We start from the raw sequence: 23,587 nt of genomic DNA, 5'->3' as shown, positions 1-23,587 counted from the left end.
AATGGCAAATTGAACACTTCACAATTGCCAAGAGTAACTATTTTTGAAACAATCAAAGACAAGAAAGTCAGATCGAAAGTAGTTTTTCAAATGTCAATTAAATTGTATATAAATTTTAAATGGTGGACACTGGGTTGTTTTTCCCATAGATGTTTTATGGCCGTGATAGCTGGTTATTGTTGTTGGACTGAATTATTGCCTTTTTGGATACAAATGTACTGTCAATATACTGAATATTGACTGGCCAATAGCGTTTTCTTTCAAGTGTTTAATGGTCTGTGTAGAGGAGAGATGACACTTGTTGTCTTGTTGAGAGAAGACTAAATTGAAATAACAAGATACAGATTGGACACTATTTTGATCAAAAGCAATTTCACAAGCAGTTTGGACATTTCAATTTGAAAGGAACATAAAGTAGAGCACATCTTGTTTTAGTGGTGGGCATAAAATTTGGACATGAATAAAAACTGAATATATTTATAATGTGCTACTTAAAACAGATGCAGAGACACACACACACCCCCACACCCCCCCCCCCCACACACACACCCACCCCCACCGACACAAAGTTAATGTAAATTTAATAATTTTTGATAGTTACTCAATATTAAACCTTTGAATGCCCAAAGCTCCTATTTGCGATATTAGAAAGTGAATTTCAATAGCGGCCTGGGTGTAGATTGTTTCCACTGTACCTCTATCTACTTAATGTTCAATCAATGTCAATTGGCCAACAAACTCTTGACCTTTGCCCTCAGGCAAGCAATTTTACCCGCATTGCTATATCATACGCAGCGATTTAGAAAATATAATACTTCCAAAACTGGAAGTAAAACTGAGAATTTTAGGAGGTATAAGTTTAAATAATTCCTGATCTACACCATTGTGAGTTATCACATACCTTTAACTTTACTAAGTGGATAATAACCTTATCCAAATGACTGGGTTTTGTAAATCGAATTTAAGAAAATCACCATTGAAATTCAACTAAATAATCAAACGCTTTCAAGTGTACACTTATGGGAACCTTTCAGTTTTATATACATTCATACTCGACCAACAAATTCAAAATTCCACAATTTCTATCCAAATACGCAAACTACACATATCAAATGGTGTGACACTGATGAAGACAAGTAAATTTACCAACAGTTTTATCATAAAGGGGCCTAACTGCTACGATAATCAATGGGGTTGTTAATAATTGGCTTAGCTTTTTAACAATTCATTTAGTTGAATTAAGTAGGTCACTGTTAATTTGACCATTGCTGGGCTGGTCAGGCATAGCCATCATCTTCTTGAGATGTGCCATGGGTCACATAGACATCAATGTAGTCCTACTGGGTGGACCTGGTTTGTTACCTTCCTATACCCACTTGCATGTTTCACGGGTTGTTTAGATGGGAAAATTGGTTCATAATGTTAGACAGTACAGGTTTAGCTGGTAATGGTAATGGTAGTCTACATATTTCAGTTGACAGGATTTTGACAGGGAAGAGAAAGATAAAAGATCTTGAACTTAAACCTGGGATGTGTTGTTTCAGAGCCTGCCAGTGTTGTGGACCATTAGTGGTTGCCATGGAAACAGGGTTGTGCCCTCCTAGGGAAGTCCATCAGACCAGGTCACATTCTTAACTTTTTGCTGCAACCAATATAAAGAAATGGGGACCTTTGAGTTCAACGATGTACTTACAAAGTCAAAGATTTTTCCATTTATCTTGATTTGAGATAAGTGCACTTAGTTTTATGGCACATTTGGGGCATTTATCCGGTGGTCTGCAGTATTTCACAGGTTTTTATGTTAATAGAGTTACTTTATTTAGATATTTTATACTATGTAAATGTATCAAAATTCAACAAGTCAGTGTGTTATTCTGATAAGTGAAGTTGCTACTGTATACAATGAATAAAATAATAATATTCATTGATTTCACTAGTTTACCCAACTAGAAAATTATCCATCAGTTTCCATCAGTCTAGGTGTATTTGATTATCAAGACAGTGTATAGTAAAGAGCAAGCAAGTCATATGAATATGAATTGAATTTGATACGATTACCTGGTTTTAGATGATACTTGATATGTATTTGCATCAAATTAATGCAAATTAACTCTAATAAAGAGAGAGTTGAAAGTTTTGGGCCTACTTGACTTACTAGATGCAATGTAAAAGGGAAAGTGCTAAAAGCTTTTGTACTGTAAAACTGTGCATCAAGGGTTTGTTCAACAAACAAAATCTCAGAGTTGAAAGGGCCAGCAATAAACATTTCTGAACTTGTTCATGTATTCTCTTTAAATGGGGGAAAATTGATTCTACAATATACAAACATAGCTGGTCCCTGAAGTTTTGATATAAACAAAACCTTGGCTGTTTCTTTCTGCACCCAGATGACATATTTATAATTCACAGAATGGAATTTAAATTACAGCTTTTTATTGATATACCATGGGGCTTTCAAGTCATAAGGTCATGTTCGGGTCATGTGCGTGTGTATGGGAAAAAGTAGAAAATGTAATTTCTAGTAGTATGAAATTAGGTGATCATCGCAGCAATACTTTTAAAATTGGGTAAATTGTAATAACCTTTGGGCAGATTATGGGAAAACTGAGAAATAAAACTATTTGGCTTGGTCAGAGGTCAGTATTCTCAAAATAGAAACAGCATATGGCTACAAAATCTGATTCAGTTACACCCTGCTGCAAGAAATCAGTTTCCAATTTTGAGTTTTACTTTAAAGATGTTATTTATTTTATGGTAAATTGATTTGAGTATTTGTAATAAAACATTCAATGCACATGGGATGGGATGGTGATCAGGTAGCCAAGTCACGTCCAGAGCACTTTAAATTTATCAACTTGGTCGGCACGTACATGAAACCAGGGATATAGCTTTGTTGGTGCAAGGGGAATTACGATAAAGAGGAATTTTGAGCTTCGGGATCTGATTTCTCATACCATGTAGGTTATAAAAGCGTAGCAAGCTTATGAAACTCTAACATGGTTCACTGTTTGAAATAATGGAAAGAGACATGTTAAAAGTGATGTTAAAAGTGATGACAATCTTGACCAAGCTATGTTTGAGAAATAAACTGTAGTTGATGCTGAACACTGTATAAATAGATGATGGTGGACCGCATACTGCACGTAACATTACTTAATAATACCAGGAATGAATGATGTTATAGGGAATTAGCAGCAAGCGATTTTCATGATGGAAGCATAGACCCTGATAGTGATAGCAGGCTGGATTTTTTGGTTGGTTGGTGCGTAGATGACAGTCTATGGTCGGTGATAGATGTATCTATGGCTTAAATTTATAAGTGCAGTTGCTTATCTCTTGAACTTGAGTTAAGGATCATTTTAAAGCAAATTATTACCTACCGTAGTGTTGGACCTAACATGGAAAATATTCATATTCAGATTTTTGATTTCCATCTCAAATTAGATAAGACAATTGCACATATTTAGTAATAAACATAAATTAGTTTTGCGCTGATGCACTCAATGCACATGTTCAATACTCATGCTTTATGCGCGCAATTAGGATGTTTCGATCGGAGGGAGCTAGGCCAGTACTGTAAAATACTATGCTGTGTGAAGAACAAGAAGATAGGCATGAATGCAGCATGCGTCACTTAATGTAAACACGCAATTCTAACATTAATGTATGGAGCAATATTGAGAACAGATTGTAGGTTCAAGACTGATTGTTAACCTGCCAAATTTATTCTATCAGGCTGGCAAGTGGCAACATTGTTGATATCAATAAATCAATGTCATTGTCAAAGTCAAGGCTAACCAAATAGGCTTATTAAAGGGACATTGAAAGATCCCTTGAGGACAAAAATATCTGTTCAATAACTAGTCACTTAAATGGCTGATAATCTTCTTTTTCTGATATATCAACAAAATATGAAGAAAACTGAAAAGGTTACGTCCGACTTTGATCACATCTCGTATTGGATAATTTGCATGGAAACCCATTAATTATGCCCGTTCATGGCAAATTAAAATTTTCCTCTTTTGACATGAAAAAGCAGTGTCTAGCTTATTTGTAGGGAGACAATTACTACTTAAAGTGGAAGCCCCAGCCCCACCATAACATTACAACATCAATTTATTAGCACTGTTAAATTCAGAGATAACATTGTCACTGATTAATTTGATAACCAGGCAGGTTTGGTTCACCCCAGAAGAAATGCTCTGGCAAGACTTCCTCTTTAAGCAAATATTCTAAAAGCGCAAAAGAAATTTTGTGTGTGGGGAATAGTGAAGTTTGGGAATGTCCCTTTAATTCTGAAGATTTATACTGTGTATCATATTGTAGCAGTTGTACAATGTGTCAGGTTGCCCAACACACAAAAATTCAATGCTTCACTGGATATTTTGTATGTTTTTCAGGTAATTTTAGACATTTATCAGGCGTGACAGCGAGTATACTTTAAGATGTGGACTTGTCAGAAACGCTGAAGAAAATTGTGTTATTAAGTGCGTCTGGTTTCAGTCTGGTCGTAATACAACCCCATATGTTTGGCACAACTCTTCAAATTTAGTAACTGTATCAATATGTGTTTCGTGCAGTCTAGTGTTTTGTTGGATAATACTGCCATAACCTGGAATGTGACGCTGAAAAATTAGAAGTGAAAAGCTACGCTTATTGGAGAAGTGAGGGTCAGACCTTTTGAATGAAATCCAAACCTGACAACAAAATTCTATACCCAGCTTGGCCAAACCTTTTTTTTTCACTTCTCTGGAGCCCATTTTCCAAGCAAGTTGAAACCGTATGTGTCAGTGAACTGGTGGAACTTGAAGCCAATGTAAGCCCCATAGGTTGAAAAGTTCAAGCCTGCTGGGATTAATGCAGTACAGAAGTTAGCCTGTTTAGCCAGCAAAACTGAGGGAACTTTTCTTTTAGGATTGGCTGGATCTACTGGTTTCTGTGTTTGCTTTTAACGCCCATTTGATGGTAAACACCTAAGCGGTGCAAGTGTTTATTCCCCTCTTTGAGGCTGGTTCTGACATCTAGTCTTGATGTTGCATGAAAGGGTTTACTATAGAAGGGTCCAAGTGTTACTTTTCTTTACACATTCAGTTTAGGTGGTATACAAAGCACTACTGCAATACTGCTGCCTGTGGCCAAAAACAACTTTGACCCATATTCAGAGGCCCAGATTTTCAAGAAAGTGGGGAAATTGCCCATTTTTACCAAGTTGACATTTATATTTTATGTAAAAAGGTTCACACCAGAGTGTCCAGACTTCCTAATAGATTTGGAAATCAAGTTCAACGTGTAGATTTAAGAGACAGTGTCAATTTAGTCTGCAAATTTGTCAATAATTAATATGCTCATAACAATTTATATTAGGCCCTTAGTTTAAAGAAAAATAATAATTTTGTTTATAAGTATAAAACAAAGTTAAACTTACGAAAACTAATATCTGTACTACTAATACCTGTACTGTCTGCAAGATAATTATTCGGGTAAATCACAAGTTTATCTTGTACTATGGAAACCATTGAACCACAGGTTTTGTTTAGCTTTAAGAATCTAACAAAATTAAAATGTCAAAACTAATATAAGACCACTAATCTGATTTTTGCTACGATAATCTCATTATTTTGCAAGACTGATCATAACCCATTAACAAATATCCAAGTCGAAGATTATAAAGATAAAATCAATAAGTTTGGAATTTCACACAAATTTAGATATCACGAAAATTATTTTCATTTGCTAGTTTCATTAGTACTATTGAATAGTGACCATGTCCAGTTAGCCCGGCAACATACCAAGGAGCTAAATATCATTGACCTGTCGTTCGTGAAGAATCCAGTATGACATCCCATTAAGCTAATTATTGCCATGGCGACCAATCGTGTAATATCAGTGGATAGTTAATTTTTTAGGGAGAAAAATATAATACGCTAAGTAATAATGGCAGCTCTTGATTTTAATCTACACCTTTTACCATTATCTGCATAAAAGATCCGATACTGGTAGACCTGTAATATACTAACTGGTTAATGCAGTGTTTCAAATTTAATTAAATTCTTACTAGCAAAGTTAGGGTCCCCGTTGTTTTTACAGAACTAATGAAACATTATAATTGCTTCCGTTGGAGAATATTAGATCATACATTTCGTGCGACAAAAAAATACCTGCATATTTGTAAGCAAGTTGAAAGTGGGTCACTGATGAGAACAGAATAGGTGTAAATAAGAGAGATGGAGGGTTGGGGAGAATATAGATAGACCTAGGGGTGAAGTTTGACGCTTGGTTGGGAGCATACTCGTTGGGAGGTGTTTTTCTTCCTCATCAGCCCATAACAAAGACATCTTTATGTAGGACACTGGTTAGTACCTTGCCTTTACACTTTGCCTGCCATCAGGCTGGGTGATGCTGATGTGTGTACAAACACCAAAGGCTAGAGATGAATCTTCACGGAGAAGTCGCACCCTCAAGGCTCTTGTTGGAGAAGAAGAGGTGATTTGTTCATAGTAGTGAGCACTGAGTAACAAGTTTGGCAAGAAAAAGTAGTCCTACCTACCAACATAACCAATCAAGAGGAGTTTCTTATTTCCATGTGTTACCATTTTCAACACTTGAAATATTTGCACACACCCTACGCGCTCTGTGAGTACTCACCGTTCTTAAAAGTATCAGAGGGTGCTGAAGTGCGCACCAAATCCTGAAGTTTTGCCCAGGCCCGTACAAATGATTATCTTTTTTGGGGGGTGCTGATTTTGAAAAAGTGGACTTTTTCAAGGGGGAGGGGCAATTTTGTGAAAATTGGACTTTCTTCCCAAAATTTTGAACTTTTTGACCAAAAAAACCTACCCCGCCTGCATACGGGCCTGGTTGTGCCACAGTAAGCCTCTTGTATTAATCTGTTGGAATTATTTCAAAATTTGTCGAACCTAGTTGGACTAGAAGAAGTGAAGTCACCAAATGGGGCACCAAAATGCACCAAACAAAACTGTGCCAATCATCAGTATGTCTTTGTGCTTCCAAAACTAACAAAGTATCAAAATTCAGTTCCGTTCTGGACTATGACTTTTAACACCTGAATTAGTTATTATTAATTAATGACTTCTCCAAATGTGTCAGTTTCAGGCGATATTTGTATACAAAATTCATCTTCATGTGGTAGATTCATTAATACTTGATTCCTTGTAAAAACATCATAAGCATGCTAAGTACATCGGATTAATTTATCAAATTAATTCCTCAATTAACAACCAATTTTAATCATGTTGTTTTTTGTTGTACAAGTAATTCAAAGTCCTTCAACTGTGACTGGAATCTGACTTTATTAGATGCATGTACCAGATGAAATCGCCTATGACTAAGACAGATCTGTGGTTCTGGAGTCCTAACTTCTAATTCAATGCTTTCTTTATTTGAATGATGGAAAGTTTACTTTCAGCATTGACCCATAGTCTATGAAGTCGGTCAGGTCCAAATGTGATGCAATTAAGTCAAATAGTCATTTATCAAACAAAATCAATATTTTTGTTTTTCACTTTTTATTCTTGGTCATACAACGGGCAAGAATAAACTTTAAATTTCTTTGGAATTGAACTTTCGGTTTGTGAGATATGCTTGTTTTTAAGGAGCAGAAAACGATGCAATATAATAGAAATTGAGTGCTATTTCTGCCTTATCTGGATGGCATTTGTCAGCGACAAATGACTTGTTTTGGCTGATTACATCACATCTGTCTCAATTGCCACACTAATATAATTTGAAGGCAAGTCACTAGGCAAATTACCAATAAATGGAAAGCAAAGTGAGGTTTTAGCTGGTAGTAGACATTTGCTGACAAAGTATTATTAAAACGGCTAATATTTTCATGATATTTGCATCAGAGTTCCGCTGTTGAGTAAGTGTGAAATGTTTGTAGCAATCAACTTGGATCAATACATCCAGACTGAAATGGAGAATGTTAACGACAAAGCAAATTTGCAAGAATTGATTTGCGCAAAATTGAAACCTTGTAAAATTGAAAAAAGGAAACAATGGTGACAGATAAAATGGGTTTGTTTTACAGTAACATGTGGGTCATGTCAGGGTACATAGGACCTGGCAGGCCTCTAGGTAAGGTGTGCTAATAACATTTGGGTAGGTAATGTGATGTCACTCAGGTGTATAATGAGAACATCTTCTGCTATATGGCCTTTCTCTGCTAACAGATGGATATGTGTGTATTTCTTTGTATATTTGTTTTTTGTTTGTTTATTTGTAGGTTTTTTGTTTGTTTCTTGTTTAGTTGTATGTTTGTTTGTATGTGTTTGTTTGTATGTCACCTGGTTGGTATTTGGGTAAGTATGGTAAGATAACAGGATAACATACAAAGACTGTATTTTGAACAGAAAGTTGTCACAGCACTTGCAGGCATATTTTGAACTTAGTGCTCTACATCCTAAATGCAGCATGATTGATCGCGGTACAATCCCAGCAAATGAAATATTTCCTTTAGATCAGACACTTTCCAATTTGAAAGATCATTACACAGCAGGTGATCCACCAAAACCCTATAGATCTGTAATTCTTTGACCCACCCCATTCTACCTTCATCTCCCATGTTGCAAATCATCCCAAATGAGAACAATGAAGTTTTCTTCCAATCTGACAGAATTTCTTGAGGGGTGTACAAAGATCAATTCCTAATCAGTTGTAATGTTGATAGATGAGTGAGTATTGGGAGGGAAGATCCATTCCCATCTTGTCTTATTCCCCATAAGACACTCCACTAATTTGTCTCTACATGACATCATCATGCGTCCACCAGGAGGGGTGAGTCCCCTTCGGCCATATCATCAGAAAACCCAACAAGGTGGTCTGTTTCGCTTGTTGACATGCAGATCAAGCCATTTCGTTACAGTTTCATTGTCAAATATTTGCCGATGACAATCTTTGTTCTTTTTTATAGTAAATTCTATCAAAATGTGCAAAAGCACCTGGGCATTTAAAACAATTAAATTAAATAAATAAAACTGTGTGATTTCAAAGATCTCAAATTCAAAATTTCTGGCACTCTTGCCGCATCCAAGGTCATAGAACTTGTTTTTGTCAAGGCTAAAGGGTATCACGTTGACCTGCGTCCAATCCCCTTGACCTCCTATCTTGTCATTGTACTTTTATTCATTTTGGCCGTCTTTGGTGGACAATAATTGCCTTGTAGTGTAGAATTTACTCTGCGTGAGGTAGATTTTGTTTTGCAATACTGTAAGTTTACATCTCTGCCAGAAAGTTTGTTTATCTAGAAGTTATCTATTTGGAATTTGAAACCATCTTGTAGTGCACCCAATATCATATCAACTTGTGTCTGTGATTGTTTGCAAGACAAACATTTTAAAACAATACTTTACTAACGAATTATAGCATTTACCATCAATTTCAGAAATTGTTAAATTTTGTGCTGCACACAAAGATTTCACATTGAAAAGTAATCAAATAATATCTCAACACCATGACAGTAATTTGTGGTGTTGTAGGCATCCATATTGGTTCCTTGTTTCTGTGATTTAGGTAATCCTTTGAATTAGTTGGAAATTGCTAACTGCTAAGAAATCCAGATGTCTGATTTACACACATCTCCTCTCACCTTAACAGACTATTCCTTATTCAATTTAACAACCTCATATGAAATTGAACTCCTGAGTGTTTTTGTTAAAATTCATTGATATTTTGAAGCAGTATTTATTTTACACACTTAGCCTAGTTTGTCTCTGTGATGATGTATGGATATTAATTTCTTGTCCTTTCTTTGTTTCTTAATATTTTGCAGATCATTGAAGCTGGAGAGGGCAGACTACCAAGTTGGTTGTTTTATAATGATGAGACACGGACACTAGAGGGCATCCCATCAGAATCAGACATGGACCAGTACTACATGAAAGTCAAAGCATATGGAAAAGAAACAAATGGCACAGTATCTCAAGCCACTGATGTGTTTTTCGGTGAGCGTTGTTCGGATGTAACTGAAAAATCGGGTACCGCAAGCGCTAAGCCACTCGAAAATACACCCACAAGAGGGGTGAAATGCAGTGAAGATGAACCAAAAGTCACAGCAACGATTGTACTTGATGCGGACTGGGGAAAACTTGGGGCCAGAAGGCGCTTAGAATCGGTTTCGAAAATGTCACAGTACTCCAGACTTGGTGTTGATCAGTTCAGGTTGCTGCCCGCTGGTAGCAAAAGTTTACTTGATGCATCCGTTCTTGTAGCCGGTCCGGGTAATGTGAAAAGAGCGGAGTACCCTGGTGTTGCACTAAGCTGGGAAATTGGCTGCGGATCGGAACCAGGCAAATTTCCAGTTGTCACTGTTTTGGAAATGTCATCCAAAGATGGATCAATGGCGGTAAAACTTGGACACAACATCATCGGTTGGCACGTGGCAAACGATAGACCATCCACAAAGCGTGTACGGCGACAAGCTAACTTGATGGGTACCCCTGTTCCAACCCCACTTCCAACTGATATGCCGCCCAAACCAACCGCTATTCTGGAGACGTCGGTTATTCCATCTACTAGAGTTATACCCACTGAAAGTTCACCGGTATTCTCCAGTATGATGCGTACAGGGTTATCCCCAGAAATCATGCCTACCAAGATGATCACAAAACCAGCTACGGAGACAGTAAGAAGAACCTTATCAGCATCTCCATCACGCAAGCCACCAACAAAGACCAAACCAGTGACATATGTAACCCCTGGTATGACTGCATCACCTTTACCACCCCAACCTTCAGCATCTACCGTTTACACAACTATTATTGAACCCACCCCTGTACCTGCTACCGAAATACCTACTCGTACCTTTGAACCTCCAATGCCAAGCATGACTGCACTACCAAGCATGGCACCACTACCAATGACGCCATCAATGATTGCCACAATCTTGCCAACAAGGACATTTGTGCCGACGGAAGAAACTACATCAGTTGTGCAAGAAACTACAAGTACAACTATGAAGATCAAACCTACACCTGTACCACCTACAAAGAAACCAGTCACTCCTACAAAGAAACCAGTCACTCCACCAAAACCAAATACAAAACCCAAAGTCAATGTGCGACTCAATCGTCTAGATGCTACGGAGTTGAAGTTCTTTACATATCAAATCCCAGAGGATACATTCATAGATGCTGAGGATGGTAACACCAGACAACTCCGCTTGACCGTGCTCAACCTGGACACTGGTAAAGAACTACCAGAGAGCTCATGGGTGCAATTCAACGAGGCTACACAGACCTTACAAGGCTTGCCTCTTGTCGATCACGTTGGTAGGAATAGCTACATTATCACGGCGCAAGACAAGCAAGATGCAACAGTACAAATGGTGTTTGAGTTGGTAGTCAAAGCTGCTCCGTCAGTTGCAGATGAACCACCTCCTGTCACAATGGGTATGAGTTTAGACATTGACTTTGATGAATTCATTAGTAACCCTGCCCTTCAGTTGGAAATCATGAACAGAATTGCATCTGTGTTTGGAGATGCTGATCCCAGTGCTATCACCTTTACCAGCATTCAAAGAGGCTCCGTCATATTATCCTGGACAAACAATACAATCCCAACTGACGGTTGCAATGCTGCATTGATAGAAGAGATCATGTCTAAATTAGTCGGACCCGATGGTGAACCGACGCAAGAATTAAAGGATGCATTTCATCCCATGGAAATAAATGGAGTTGAAGCGATTCCATCAGGACCATGTGCCTCCCCTCGCCTACAGCACCACCTACAGAACTACCTACGCAAGGTGGTCAAACCTCGGAAGATATATGGATCAGTACGGTGTTACCCGCGGTCGTCATAGCTATTATTCTATTGATAGCCGGCATAATCATCTTCATTCTCTATAGGAAAAATCGCAAGGGCAAACTGTCCGACGAGGATCAGAACACATTCATCAACAAAGGTATTCCTATTATCTTTGCAGATGAGTTGGAAGATGCAGATAAACCACCATCATCAACAACTCCGCTTATTATGAGGGACGAGAAGCCGCCATTGCCCCCTCCTGAATACTCCCCAGAGCCGCAACGACAGCCTCTCCTTACAAACATCAACAATTCACGCAATCGACCGCTGCAAGTAGATCCAAGGCAGCAAGTCCCTATGGTTGACCTATCAGGGTCCCCTCCATACCAACCCCCACCCCCACTATCCCCATCACCTCCAGAAAGTCGTAACTCAAGACCAGGAAATGCTCCTACATATAGGGCGCCCCCTGCGTACGTACCACCTTAATCGTTACTGTATGTGCTTTACAAAGCACTTGTATCTGTAGTAAAAAATATTTAAATATTTACCAAAAAAAACAATGTGAAAAAAAAAAGTTTCTTTTTTTAAGATTTTTGTAAAGTAGACCCATATTTATAATAACAGCTACTGAATATGATATATTGCTGAGTTAACAAATTAAATTAAGGGAGAGAGGTGTTATTGTTGTCAATTAGAATAAGTGGTTACCCACTTCCTTGCTACCATGACATGGAAAATTAGTTCAGTTGTAGAAACTGCACTCTCATTTTCCTAAAGACGCTGTGATTCACACGTCAACACCTTGAAGGAAGTCATCCATTTTGGTATATATCTCTGTCTGACAGTGATCCAATTAGCAGATTGGTGGTTATTGGATTCACAGGCCTGCTATATGGACTGCTTGGAGCGCAAACCTGTCAAGTGCTCTCTAAACTTAAATACTTGTACTCTGGTCTATGAGCATTGTAATGTGCAAAGCCAAGGGTAACCGATATTTCTGAACACATTTCTGAACTGTCCGATCAGACTTCATGTGTACTGCGATCAGATAAGTAACAGCAGTATATTTCTGAAATGTCCAATCAAGGATGGTCCAATATCCATTAGCCTTTTACGAAGTATGGCGCACACAATTCATGCAGCGCCATTCTGTTGTGTCCGCCATATCTCAAAAAGGTAATGTAGTCCAGTGTAAGTGACAGATATGAAAAAGCACTAAACTAGGTTTGTGCTCCAAGAATTCGATATGTTCAATTGTACAAAATGATTGTAATTAACAATTTGTGTAATGAAATTTTATACATTGTATGCTGCATTTTATTAATAGATGCACTAGCACTTCTCTCTCTTACATTGATTTGACTGTTTTAAACAACAAAATAGCTGGCTTTCTGCTTCGTAGTGAAAAAAAAAAGTTCAAGCTGGTTGATGTAACATACAGCCAAACATTGACCTGATTTTGTGCTTTAAATAAATAGTGTGATGTTTTTGTACATTAATTACTGGTTAGCTTCCATTTTTAGCCCATCCTGCAACAGCCAAAGTTTGGTTATTATGTGCAATGGTTTGTACTTTAACTTTGAACTCGGCATTGCTTACTCTGATCACACAGCCGTAAAGGAAAGATGTGAGGAAAGACCAATGCATGACAGAGAAGACATGTTTGTGCATATCAAATATAGCTGCCATACACAGGTGCAAGTAGACCTCAGTCCCATACTCCCATATCCATCCAGTCAAGCCCTATTCCAGTGAGTTGCATACTCTCATCTCCGAGCGCAAGTTTAAATGCGGCATTTGAACATGGGTATGAGAATATCGCTGGTGGAATGGTGCATTATGGGATAGATAGAGGAGGAAATTCTATTCACCTTTTCAGTAATACCCAGAATTCTTTGTAAGTATGTCTTGGTTGATACGCACATCGACTCTGCACACGTTAAATGTGCAGCAACGATGTCTTGCATCAACACGACTCTTCGTTAAATAGACTCGTAGAAAGTTTTTGGGAATTACAGAAATAGTCTTTTCCAGGTCTAGCACTCTCATCTCCGTGCACAAGTGGAAGTACTACCCAAACATTGCATTGTGGGATAGATTATAGGATTTTTATGGGAATTGGAAATGGAAGGTACAGTGAGGAAGTAAGAGAGTCACCTTATTTGTAGGTGGAAAAGTAAAAACAGGATCAGCATATATTATGTGCTATGAAAACGATACAGATACAATTGTTTCAAGTTCACTTAGAAATGGACGTTGGGTCGTTTGTATTTTACAGTTTGGTTGTTAGGTGGTTGTACCACAGTGAGATGTTTGATCTCGTGTTTGATCATGTTATTGATCATAATGTTTTGATACTTTTGAAATATTTATTTAACCTTATTATGATGATGATGATTGATGATGCAAGAAAAATGGTGATTAAAAATGATCATTTTCAGCAGTACCTGTATAAAGACATTTGTTTTGGAAATGTTTGTATTTGTATTATTATTGTTAATATCCATGTTATTGTTCTTGTTATAATGTTATTGTTTAAATGTCCTAAAAAAGGACACTTGTTTATATAGAAAAAGAGAAAGAGGTGAATTTGTTGTAGTTTAATGAAATTTGTGACATGAGGTTGGAAGAAAACAAAAAACAATTCCCAAGAATTTAAAATCAGTAATAATTGCATAAGAGTAATCGTTTCAATATTATTAATTACTAGAGCTTCTATTATTAAATGTTTCAATAATGAGCATTTGTTTTAATATTATGTACAGGGCCTATTTTTACAGCTTCTCATAACATCTAATATTGTTAATGGACTTTTACTTTAGAAATTTTTAAATAATTTTTATGAAGAAACAAAACCAAAATGAGACAGATGGTTTGAATTTTTGATTTTTTAATTTTTTAATTTCCAGTCTGATCCTAGATATAAGAATTTGTTTGACACATGTTTGTATCGTACCTTTTTGGTCAAGCATAATGTTTTTTCCCAGCCTATTCCATTCCCAGGATAGCGACACAACCGTAATCATAAGCAATAACAGAATATCGTGGATTTACACTCAATATCTGCGAGATGAGTGAAGTATTGGACTGTTCTTGTTGAAATCCATACACCCCCTATAGAAGACATGACCTTAATCCCCCACACCTGAATGGGTGACTCCTGTATGGGTGACTCCTGTTGAAATTCACACTCCCTGTTTGGGAGATAATTCAGGTCATGTCTTCCATAGGGGTGTATGGATTTGAACTGGAATAGCCCATTTTGTGACCAATGAGGAAGAGTGCTTTTCGCTGATTTGGATAACGATTGGTTCACTGCTCATCACTGAGTGATCAAGTGTAAATTCAGCTCAAGTAGTCAACTAAGGTGTTACAGAAATTGTACGTATATAAGTAGTCTCTTTAAAGATGATGGCCAAAGTCAATATTGAAGTGATATTAGAAACAATATTTACTTTGACCACTTTTGACAGCATCTGATAAAGTTAAACACTGTTTGGAATTCTTTAAGAATACCCTACCACTGTTGGCTTTCAATGCGGGTCTTTTATAGAACGATGAACACACGTATGCACAGAACATGGGGAAAATGGTAAGGTATTCTGAAGGATAACCTATTGTTCTCTTATGTTATCATAATTATTGTGGTGTGATCAAGCAAAATCAGTCTGAAGTCAGACATACTCAATTTTCAGTTTCTTATAGGATTGTAAACAGCATTTGCAAAGCTACATTTTGCAGAAAACCCAACTGAATTTGAACAACCAGTTCAAAAGATATGAGCAGTTACAGAGTTTCCGAAACAGTAGGAAACAAAAGGAAATACTTCCTTTGTTTGGCTATATCTCAAAATCAATATTTCCGACTTCCAACTGATTTTTTTGATCACATTGCAATTTGGCATGTGTTTGATTTTTGATAAAGCTTAGCTGTATTTTGGTTTCATCACTTTGTACTCCGATTTCACAAATCAATTGTTATTTGAAACTGAAACATCCTGTTTTTGTACCATCTTTTTGATCAACCAGTTGATCAGTTGGCTGATGAAAGGCTATTATTTCATAAAGCAGACGGGACGCAAGCATTGTATTTCACAAATCACAATTGTTATTTGAAACTGAAACTCCCGTTTTTGTAACATTCTGTTGATCCACCATTTGATAAATTTGCTGTCATGTTATGTATGATATGGGACACAAGCGTTGTATAAAACTTGTCAATATATTTTAAGTTATATAATCACACAACTTTTTAAAGACACATGTATAAATCAATTTTTTTTGGTTATTGCCAACTTTTGGCAATCTGTTGGAGACAATGCCATGTACATAATTAGCAGTGATGGTTTGGCATACCCAAATCATCGTTACTCTGTTCATCTGAAGTCAAATGTGTTCATATGCACAGCTTTTCGAAAAAGATTGCACTCAAAGCATAGATATGGTGTTGATGTCACCCTTGTTTCAGATTGGACAGAGTACACCAAGTTTCAACTCATTGTTTTAACTAGTCATTAAGATAATCACAAAATGTTTAACTTGGATGGAAATTGACTTGCAAATGGATCAAGCAAGCAACTCAAAGCAAACTTTTCTGTCATGCATTGGGCTATTTCAGTTGAAATCCATACACATCCTTGATGGAAGACATGACATGACTGTAATCTCCCACACAGGCAGTGTGAATTTGAAATGGATTTACCTGAATAGGTGACCGGTAGCGTAGCCAGGGGGGCAGACTGCCCCCCCCTGACAAAAAATGAAAGAAAAAAGTGCCCCTCTGACCAAAGGGCAAAGGAAAAGAAAAAGGGCAAGGAGCCCCTTTTGCATCAAAATTCACCCCGATCATGGGCCCAAATAGTGTAAAATACAAAAATTTGTCACAATTGTCACAATAAAGCAATTTTCGTCTCGATGATGGGCAAAAATAGTGTCAAATTCAAATTTGTTTGCGCACTACGCGCGCATATCGCCCTAATAAAGCCTTTTTTGGAAGCTCGAAAACATGTACAGTCTCTCTAAAAACAACAATTTCATGTTGCAATTTCAATGCAACTGAAATCAGGCCCCCCTGACCAAGAAAGCTGGCTACGCCCCATGTAGGTGACTCCATTTGAAATCTACACCCCTTGTGGGAGGTTAAGGTCATGTTTTCCATAAGGGTTGTATGGATTTCAACAGGAATAGCCCATTTTCCAGGTGTAGGTCAATTTCAGAGAGTTGCAATATCTTTAGATAGGTTAGTATTAACTGTAATGGATCAAAGTGGGTTTATTCAATAGCTGCAGTGATGTCAGCCTGCTAGGTTTTATCATGATCATTATGTGTACATCCATATCAGAAGGATGCACTTTTCGGCTGCTACATGTGTCTCTATTTACATACTTGCTAGGAATAAATACCAGACTCATCTCGAGTGGAGGTCACTTCAAATCATCCCTAAGTCACATGGTTTAGGAATACAGAGAACATTCCTTAACCATGTGACTTGGGGATGATTTGAAGTGACCTCCACTTCAGATGAGTCTGGTATTTACTCCAAGCTATTATGTGAGCCAACAAGTGCATTGTATTGATATGGATGTACAAATATTAATTGAATATGACACAGAGCTATACCATCACAAAACGAACATGAAAGTTCTTGGTCCTGTCTCCCTTGCGCTTGTTTTGAGATCAACCTATCTAAAATTATTGCCAAATTCAAAGGTACATATTAAATATAGCAAAGATTGGCAGTCAATTCTTAAAAATCTTTCTTAAAAGCACTATTTTGTATTACTATTTTATGATATCTTAATAAATTCAAAGGTGCGATTTTTGAAGTCCTAAAACTGCTTAATACAAAATCATTTTGTAAATTGTACAAATATGCTACAAGACCTCAACATAGGTACCGTAGTTTTCCCTGTATTTTATTTTTAAATCACATGTAACTATGTTATATATTATTTTATGCTAGGGTTCAACAAGATATTTTATTTGTACTTAAACCCACACATGTGCTATGAAGTTATTAAGCATTTTGTTACCATGATACTGTGATTTGTAACTACATACCTTAATAATACAGGACACAGGTATGGATAAATCCTCATCACTTGGATTTTGTAAAAGTATCACAAGTTAGTAAGAGGTAGATCATTTTACAGATGGTCTTTGCTGTAAAGATGACCCCGTTTTTCTGTTGGAATACAATAAAATATTCTCTTAATTTTTTTCCAAATTTCAACAGTCTTACAAACTTATGTTTATAAACAAATTGCAACCTCATACACATACAGCGATTATGACTTTATTTTATTACACAAGTGTATGTGGATTTGTGAACATTGACTTTGAAGATTAAAATATAACTTTTCCATAACACAGCAGATGTAGAGTAATATTTGATTAATTTGGGTCATCTTTACAGCAAGTCAATCTTTTAATTTGGATCTTTTTACCAATTTTAGTGATGATAATGTGACCCACGTTTTCTGCGTTATTGTATCATGAGTCAAAGGTCACAGTGAGACATGTTGATGAAAGGAACAAACAGTCCCCTCATCAAATTGTATTATTTATGGTGTCCAACGATGCTGATGTATTTTTATGATTATCAATATGTTTATTTTTACTCTGGCAGGAAAATAAAAGGCTCACTGATATTTGTGACACGATCTGGTCCCCGGTGGCCAAAGTCAGCAAATTTGAAATTGAGAAAAGGGCAAAAAATATGAAGTAAAAACAACAAAATACATTAGAAAATATTCATCACAAAAACTTTAGAATCAAGTATGCTACACCTTTGGTGTATTCAGTATATGATAGCCTAATGTTTGTATAAGGTGATAATTATAGTAACTCAATTTTCAAAAATGCCTCCTTTGGCCATCGTGGAGTAGATCATGTCACATTTTAAATTAATGAAGGGAACAAAACAAAGAGACCTCATTGTTTTCTCTCAATACTTACAAAGGTGCTGTTTTACTCCTCTACTATTATGTAACCTTGCTTTTTGTAGAATTATATATATATACCATTACCATTCATTTTGTTGGACAAACCAGATATAAATAGATAATAGGCATTCATCATGGAAACCAAAAGTAGTTTACGCTTATTATTATAATAAGTATGTAGTGACCAAAAGAGATTCTATTATGACAAAAAAAAAGAAAATCTGTCAATATTTATTGCTTTATGATGTTTGTCTGAGTGTATATCGTTATTGCATTAACTTGACTAAACCAAAAAAGATTCTGATAATTGTTTCTGTTGGCATGGTTGGGTTGGCATGGTTGGGTTCTTGGCTATTCTATTTTGTCCACTTTTTCTTTGAAAAATCAAATCCAAATTGTAGCTGATCAGGTTTCAGGAATGCACCATTAGATTTCCAGTGGGGCTGGAAGTCTTTTGCCTACTATCACAAACAAAAGTTGGTTTACCTAACTTTGAATACAGTAATACATGAAAAATGAAAGAAAACAAAATGCAACCTTTTGTTAAAAAGACCCCAGCTTTCAGTACACCTTCTAATGGTGCACCCTTAACTTGTTATTTGTTAAGTTACATTTTGAAAAAATTTTGTTTTATGAAAAAAGTTCAAAAAGTTTTTCTCTATTTTCAACAAAAATGAAATGACTTTGACATTTTTGAATTGGTTTCCGGCTTTGACAAACGGTACATTGGAAATCATGACCCTAAATTCTATGCAGTTCTGTCATCTGTGTCCTCTATAAATGTTGTAATAATAATGTTCAAGTAGTTAAATAAATAATAAACAATAGTTAATAAATCCAAATGATGATGAAGTAGTCGATGCAAGGGAACAAAGTTGATATATTTTTAATTGTTAGTGTGTTTCCACATTGCGGTATTCTATCATGTATTTCAAAACATAACAATGTCAAACAAAATACTGTTCATTTGTTTTCGTTCAGGATGATATTATGCCAAGTTGGCGGGAAATTCAAAACTTATCATTTCAGTATTTGTGAACTGGACATTGCTTGGTATTCAAATGTTATTTATTTATTATTTTCTTGGAAGCTTTAAAATTTACTTCAGGATAATCAATATGTAGGCAAATTGCTTCCGATTATTAATTATTATTCAAGAAAATCAAACCTAACAATTTGCTACTCCTATTTTTTCAAATTATCAATAATGTGCTTCGTAAGAAATACTAGATCTTATTTTGAATTCATTACATTATTCTTGATACTGTACATTATGTATTTAAAATTAGTCTTAATTATGCTATTTCTTGTAAAATGCTTACCCCACTAGTGATGAGGGTCCACATGGTTGCTTCCTCAGAATGCAAAGTTCAGTAACTGTACAAAACACTTATCTGAAACTCATATGGTCAGTTAATTGCACCACGATGAGATGATTGAACTTTGCCTTCTAGGGAGGTGTGATGTGAATCTGCTGTCAAATTCTGCTTTAGATAGTGTCAAATACCAATGAGGAAACACCAAAGAGTACCAACTCCACCATAAATGAATTTTGGTTTGTGTGTTGCTTAAATGGAGGGCAAGTTGCGTTAGTACCTCCGGATTATTTTGTCATGCACCTGGCAAACTGTGATTCAAAGTGCGCTGTAGTTTGCATTCTGTGTGTAACGTGTCGTCATTGTGCAGGAATAACCTCCTATGTGTCATTGGCCCTTGAACATACTTAAAGCAATACCTGCTATAGAGGCAGTTTTGTTTTAAACATGTTCAGGGGCCACAAGTACATAGGTTTTTCCTGCCTAACAATGTCGTGCTGCATGTGCAAACCTTTGTGACACTCACACTTTTAAGATACCAATTATCGTTCCAATTCTGGCCATTAGCTGATAATTGCCAGGGGTACATTATTTGCCCTCGCTGAGCGACAAACCAAAGTAGTGGATTTACACATGGGACAATTTTGAGTCTGTACTCTTTGGGTTGAGTCTCTGTGGTTAAAACCAAAGATACTCAATCTTTGTTAAAACCAACCCAAATAGAAATCACCTGTTAGACATGAAACACCCAGCTTCCTCAGTAGCTTGCTTGCTTGCTTGTTTTCTTTGCTTTCTTAAGTCATATCCACATGGTCGGACATAAGTTCCTTATTACCGGTAATAAATAAGTGACTTATGTCCGACCTTGTGGATACGACTTTATTTCCTCCTTCAGATTTAGCAAACTCTTTGTGCTTGCCTAGAATGATATTGATTATTGCTGATTGGTTATTGATTACATTGATTATTGGTTTGGTAACCTTGCTTGTAGCTGGCATATTACATTACTGTAATAAAGATACATCCTTTCTATTGTGATATACAAATCTCTAGTGTGTGTTTATTTATTCTCAGTTGGGATTGAGATCAGACAAAAATCATTTTATCATATAGGGTCCACAACTTATAAGTTCCCCCCTAAATACTTTTTAATATTAATCGAAAAATATTTGACGAAATGCAAACCTGTAATAAGATATGGGTAGCCTTATTTGCTTTACACATGTGGACCAAATTTCAGCGTCACATGTCATTGCGTTCAGTCACAGTGGCTCATTATGTAAAAAAAAAAAAGAGACCGTTTTAAACAGTTGCATCTGAGTCCATCCCATAGGACTCAATTCTCAAACAATACAGTAGGCCAGGGATATTCATGGTTTGTAAAAAAAACATTAATCTTTGGTATTCTTCTTTTTCAAAAGCAAAGTAGGTGTTTAATTCTTTTCTTTTTGATAAACAATTCACCCAAACTATGCCCTTCCATAAAACACAACATTACCCCCCTCCCCAAATCACTAAAGAAACATCAACATTTCTGGCCATTTCCATTGGAGAGCACTTTAAAAAAATACTAAATAATTATGTGGATCCTGGATTTGTCTGTCGGAAATCAAAATTCCTTCCCATAATAACAAATAAAGCATATTGTAATAACATTGGTGTTATTATTGTACATAGGTCTATTTCATTTTATATTCATATTTTATTTCCATGAAAATTATTACAACAAACGACATTACAAAAATAAACAATACGATATGGAGGAAAAGGCTGGAAAAAAGGGCTGAAAATTGGCCTTTCCTTAAGCGCGTAAACCAAAAGACAAGGGAAAGTGCTAGAGGGAAAATATTATTTACAGATAAGTTTCGTTTTGAATTGGCCCAGATTCACACACTTTTCAGGCTTTTTCCTTCAGGTCTGCTTGCATCCCTGTACCTTGTAGGAAAGATTTTGGTACAGTCCAACTTCTTACCCAACCATGAAAGGATTTAATCATTGGTCAGATGTGAAAACAGTGTTCAAGAAAAACAAACAGTGTTCATCTTTATGCCAATCCCTTTCAATTAACAACTTACATCATGGAAGAAAGAGATGAGAAGGAACCACAACGACTTCGATCGGCCAAGTTTTAATCCGCTTATCTATTGACGCATGAAAAGAAAAGCTATCAATGGTACTTCCTTTCATGTATAATCCATTTACCGCGATCGATGCTTGGCGAAATCATTACTGGAAAAATGTATAACAAACCCATCCACGAACAAACAAACGCTACCCAGAAGTAAGATTCTGGAATTTCACTGATGCTCTGAACATGTATAGTAGCTTTGTTTTGGGGTCTACAGTCAAACTGTTTTCTTGATCGTGTTGTGTAGAAATTGTCCTATAAAACATCGAAAAGGTAATCAAAATCGGTCGTTTTTTGCTGAGTTTCATCTTTAGCAAATAAGGTAAGATTTTGGTGACTTTTTCGATGAAAAATAGATGTAAAATGTTCTTAAATAATGCACAATGTTCCGGTTGAGTCCGGTACATAAAACCTGTTTAATTTAATAGTTTATATGTGTATAATCGGAACTAGCTAACTCGTTTCAGTGCCAAAGACTGCCAACTCTGAGAAAAAAGTCATCAAAGTTCGGAAAATTGGGCAAAATGGAAGAAAAAGATGTAGGCCATCAATGACCGATGATCACGTCACCAGAGAAAATCCTATAGGGTGCTTGCACGGAAGGTCATTAGTTCAAATCATCCTTCACACACGCTCCAGAAGACATGCAAATACATGGAATACAATACCAATCACCTATTTAACGCGGGGTATTGATCAAAGTAAATCCTCATGAATAACAATGTCAACTAAATGTCGGTAAAGGGAGTGGACAAAGTGAATGCGTTCGTTGTGGTTCCTTCTCATCTCTTTCTTCCATGTTTGAACCGTGCGGCCCTGATTTGGTAAAACGATTTAACTTGAAATTTGGATATCCATATCATGGGTATTGTGAGGGCGCTCTTTCCGTTGGTGATATCCTAAAATCACCACCATGCCACCAAATAATGAGATTTTTATATTTTCTATAAGATCTGTTTAATAATCTATTGTATTCAAAAAGAAAAATGTCAAGTGTTCAAACTTTAAAGCTCTTTTTCTCGAAACAGCGATTTTAATTTCAAGTTAGATCATTTTACCAAATCAGGGCCGTGTGGGCCCTTGAGATGCCAGCAATAATCAAGATGTGTGGCATGCATTGCAATAAAAATCTAAATTGAAACTCCTTCCATGAAGATCCACTTGTTATATCAAGTATAATACATAATAGTTTGCACTACCTAGAATGACTAAATACCAGGGAAACATACCAAAAGTGTCATCATCAACAGGACACGATGGACAATGACCCATTTTGCTGTGTTGCATAGGTAACAACTCATTCTAGGTAGTACAAACTGTTCTTTATTACAGTTGTATAGTCATATAGGCATAGATCATATTTTCTTAATCTTTCAGTGATTTAGGGAAATGATTTTAAATGTTTTAGCAAACTTTTACCCCTGTATAAAC

General features: G+C 36.4%; 1 protein-coding gene across 1 annotated transcript in view; it reads left to right on the top strand.

The window, feature by feature from the left end:
• The window catches only part of LOC140148703 (dystroglycan 1-like), a 92,556-nt gene extending 71,845 nt beyond the window's left edge, over positions 1-20,711 (top strand). Inside the window, 3 exon segments of the mRNA XM_072170745.1 lie at positions 9,791-11,723; positions 11,726-16,478; positions 16,872-20,711. Coding sequence (XP_072026846.1) covers positions 9,791-11,723; positions 11,726-12,255 — 2,463 coding nt within the window. The 3' untranslated portion in view covers positions 12,256-16,478; positions 16,872-20,711.
• The last annotated feature ends 2,876 nt before the right edge of the window (positions 20,712-23,587 follow it).

The sequence above is a fragment of the Amphiura filiformis genome, chromosome 3 (genome assembly GCF_039555335.1).
Source record: "Amphiura filiformis chromosome 3, Afil_fr2py, whole genome shotgun sequence".
Taxonomy (NCBI): domain Eukaryota; kingdom Metazoa; phylum Echinodermata; class Ophiuroidea; order Amphilepidida; family Amphiuridae; genus Amphiura; species Amphiura filiformis.
Note: the sequence above shows the minus strand (reverse complement) of the source record. Positions and strands in the feature narration are given on the sequence as shown.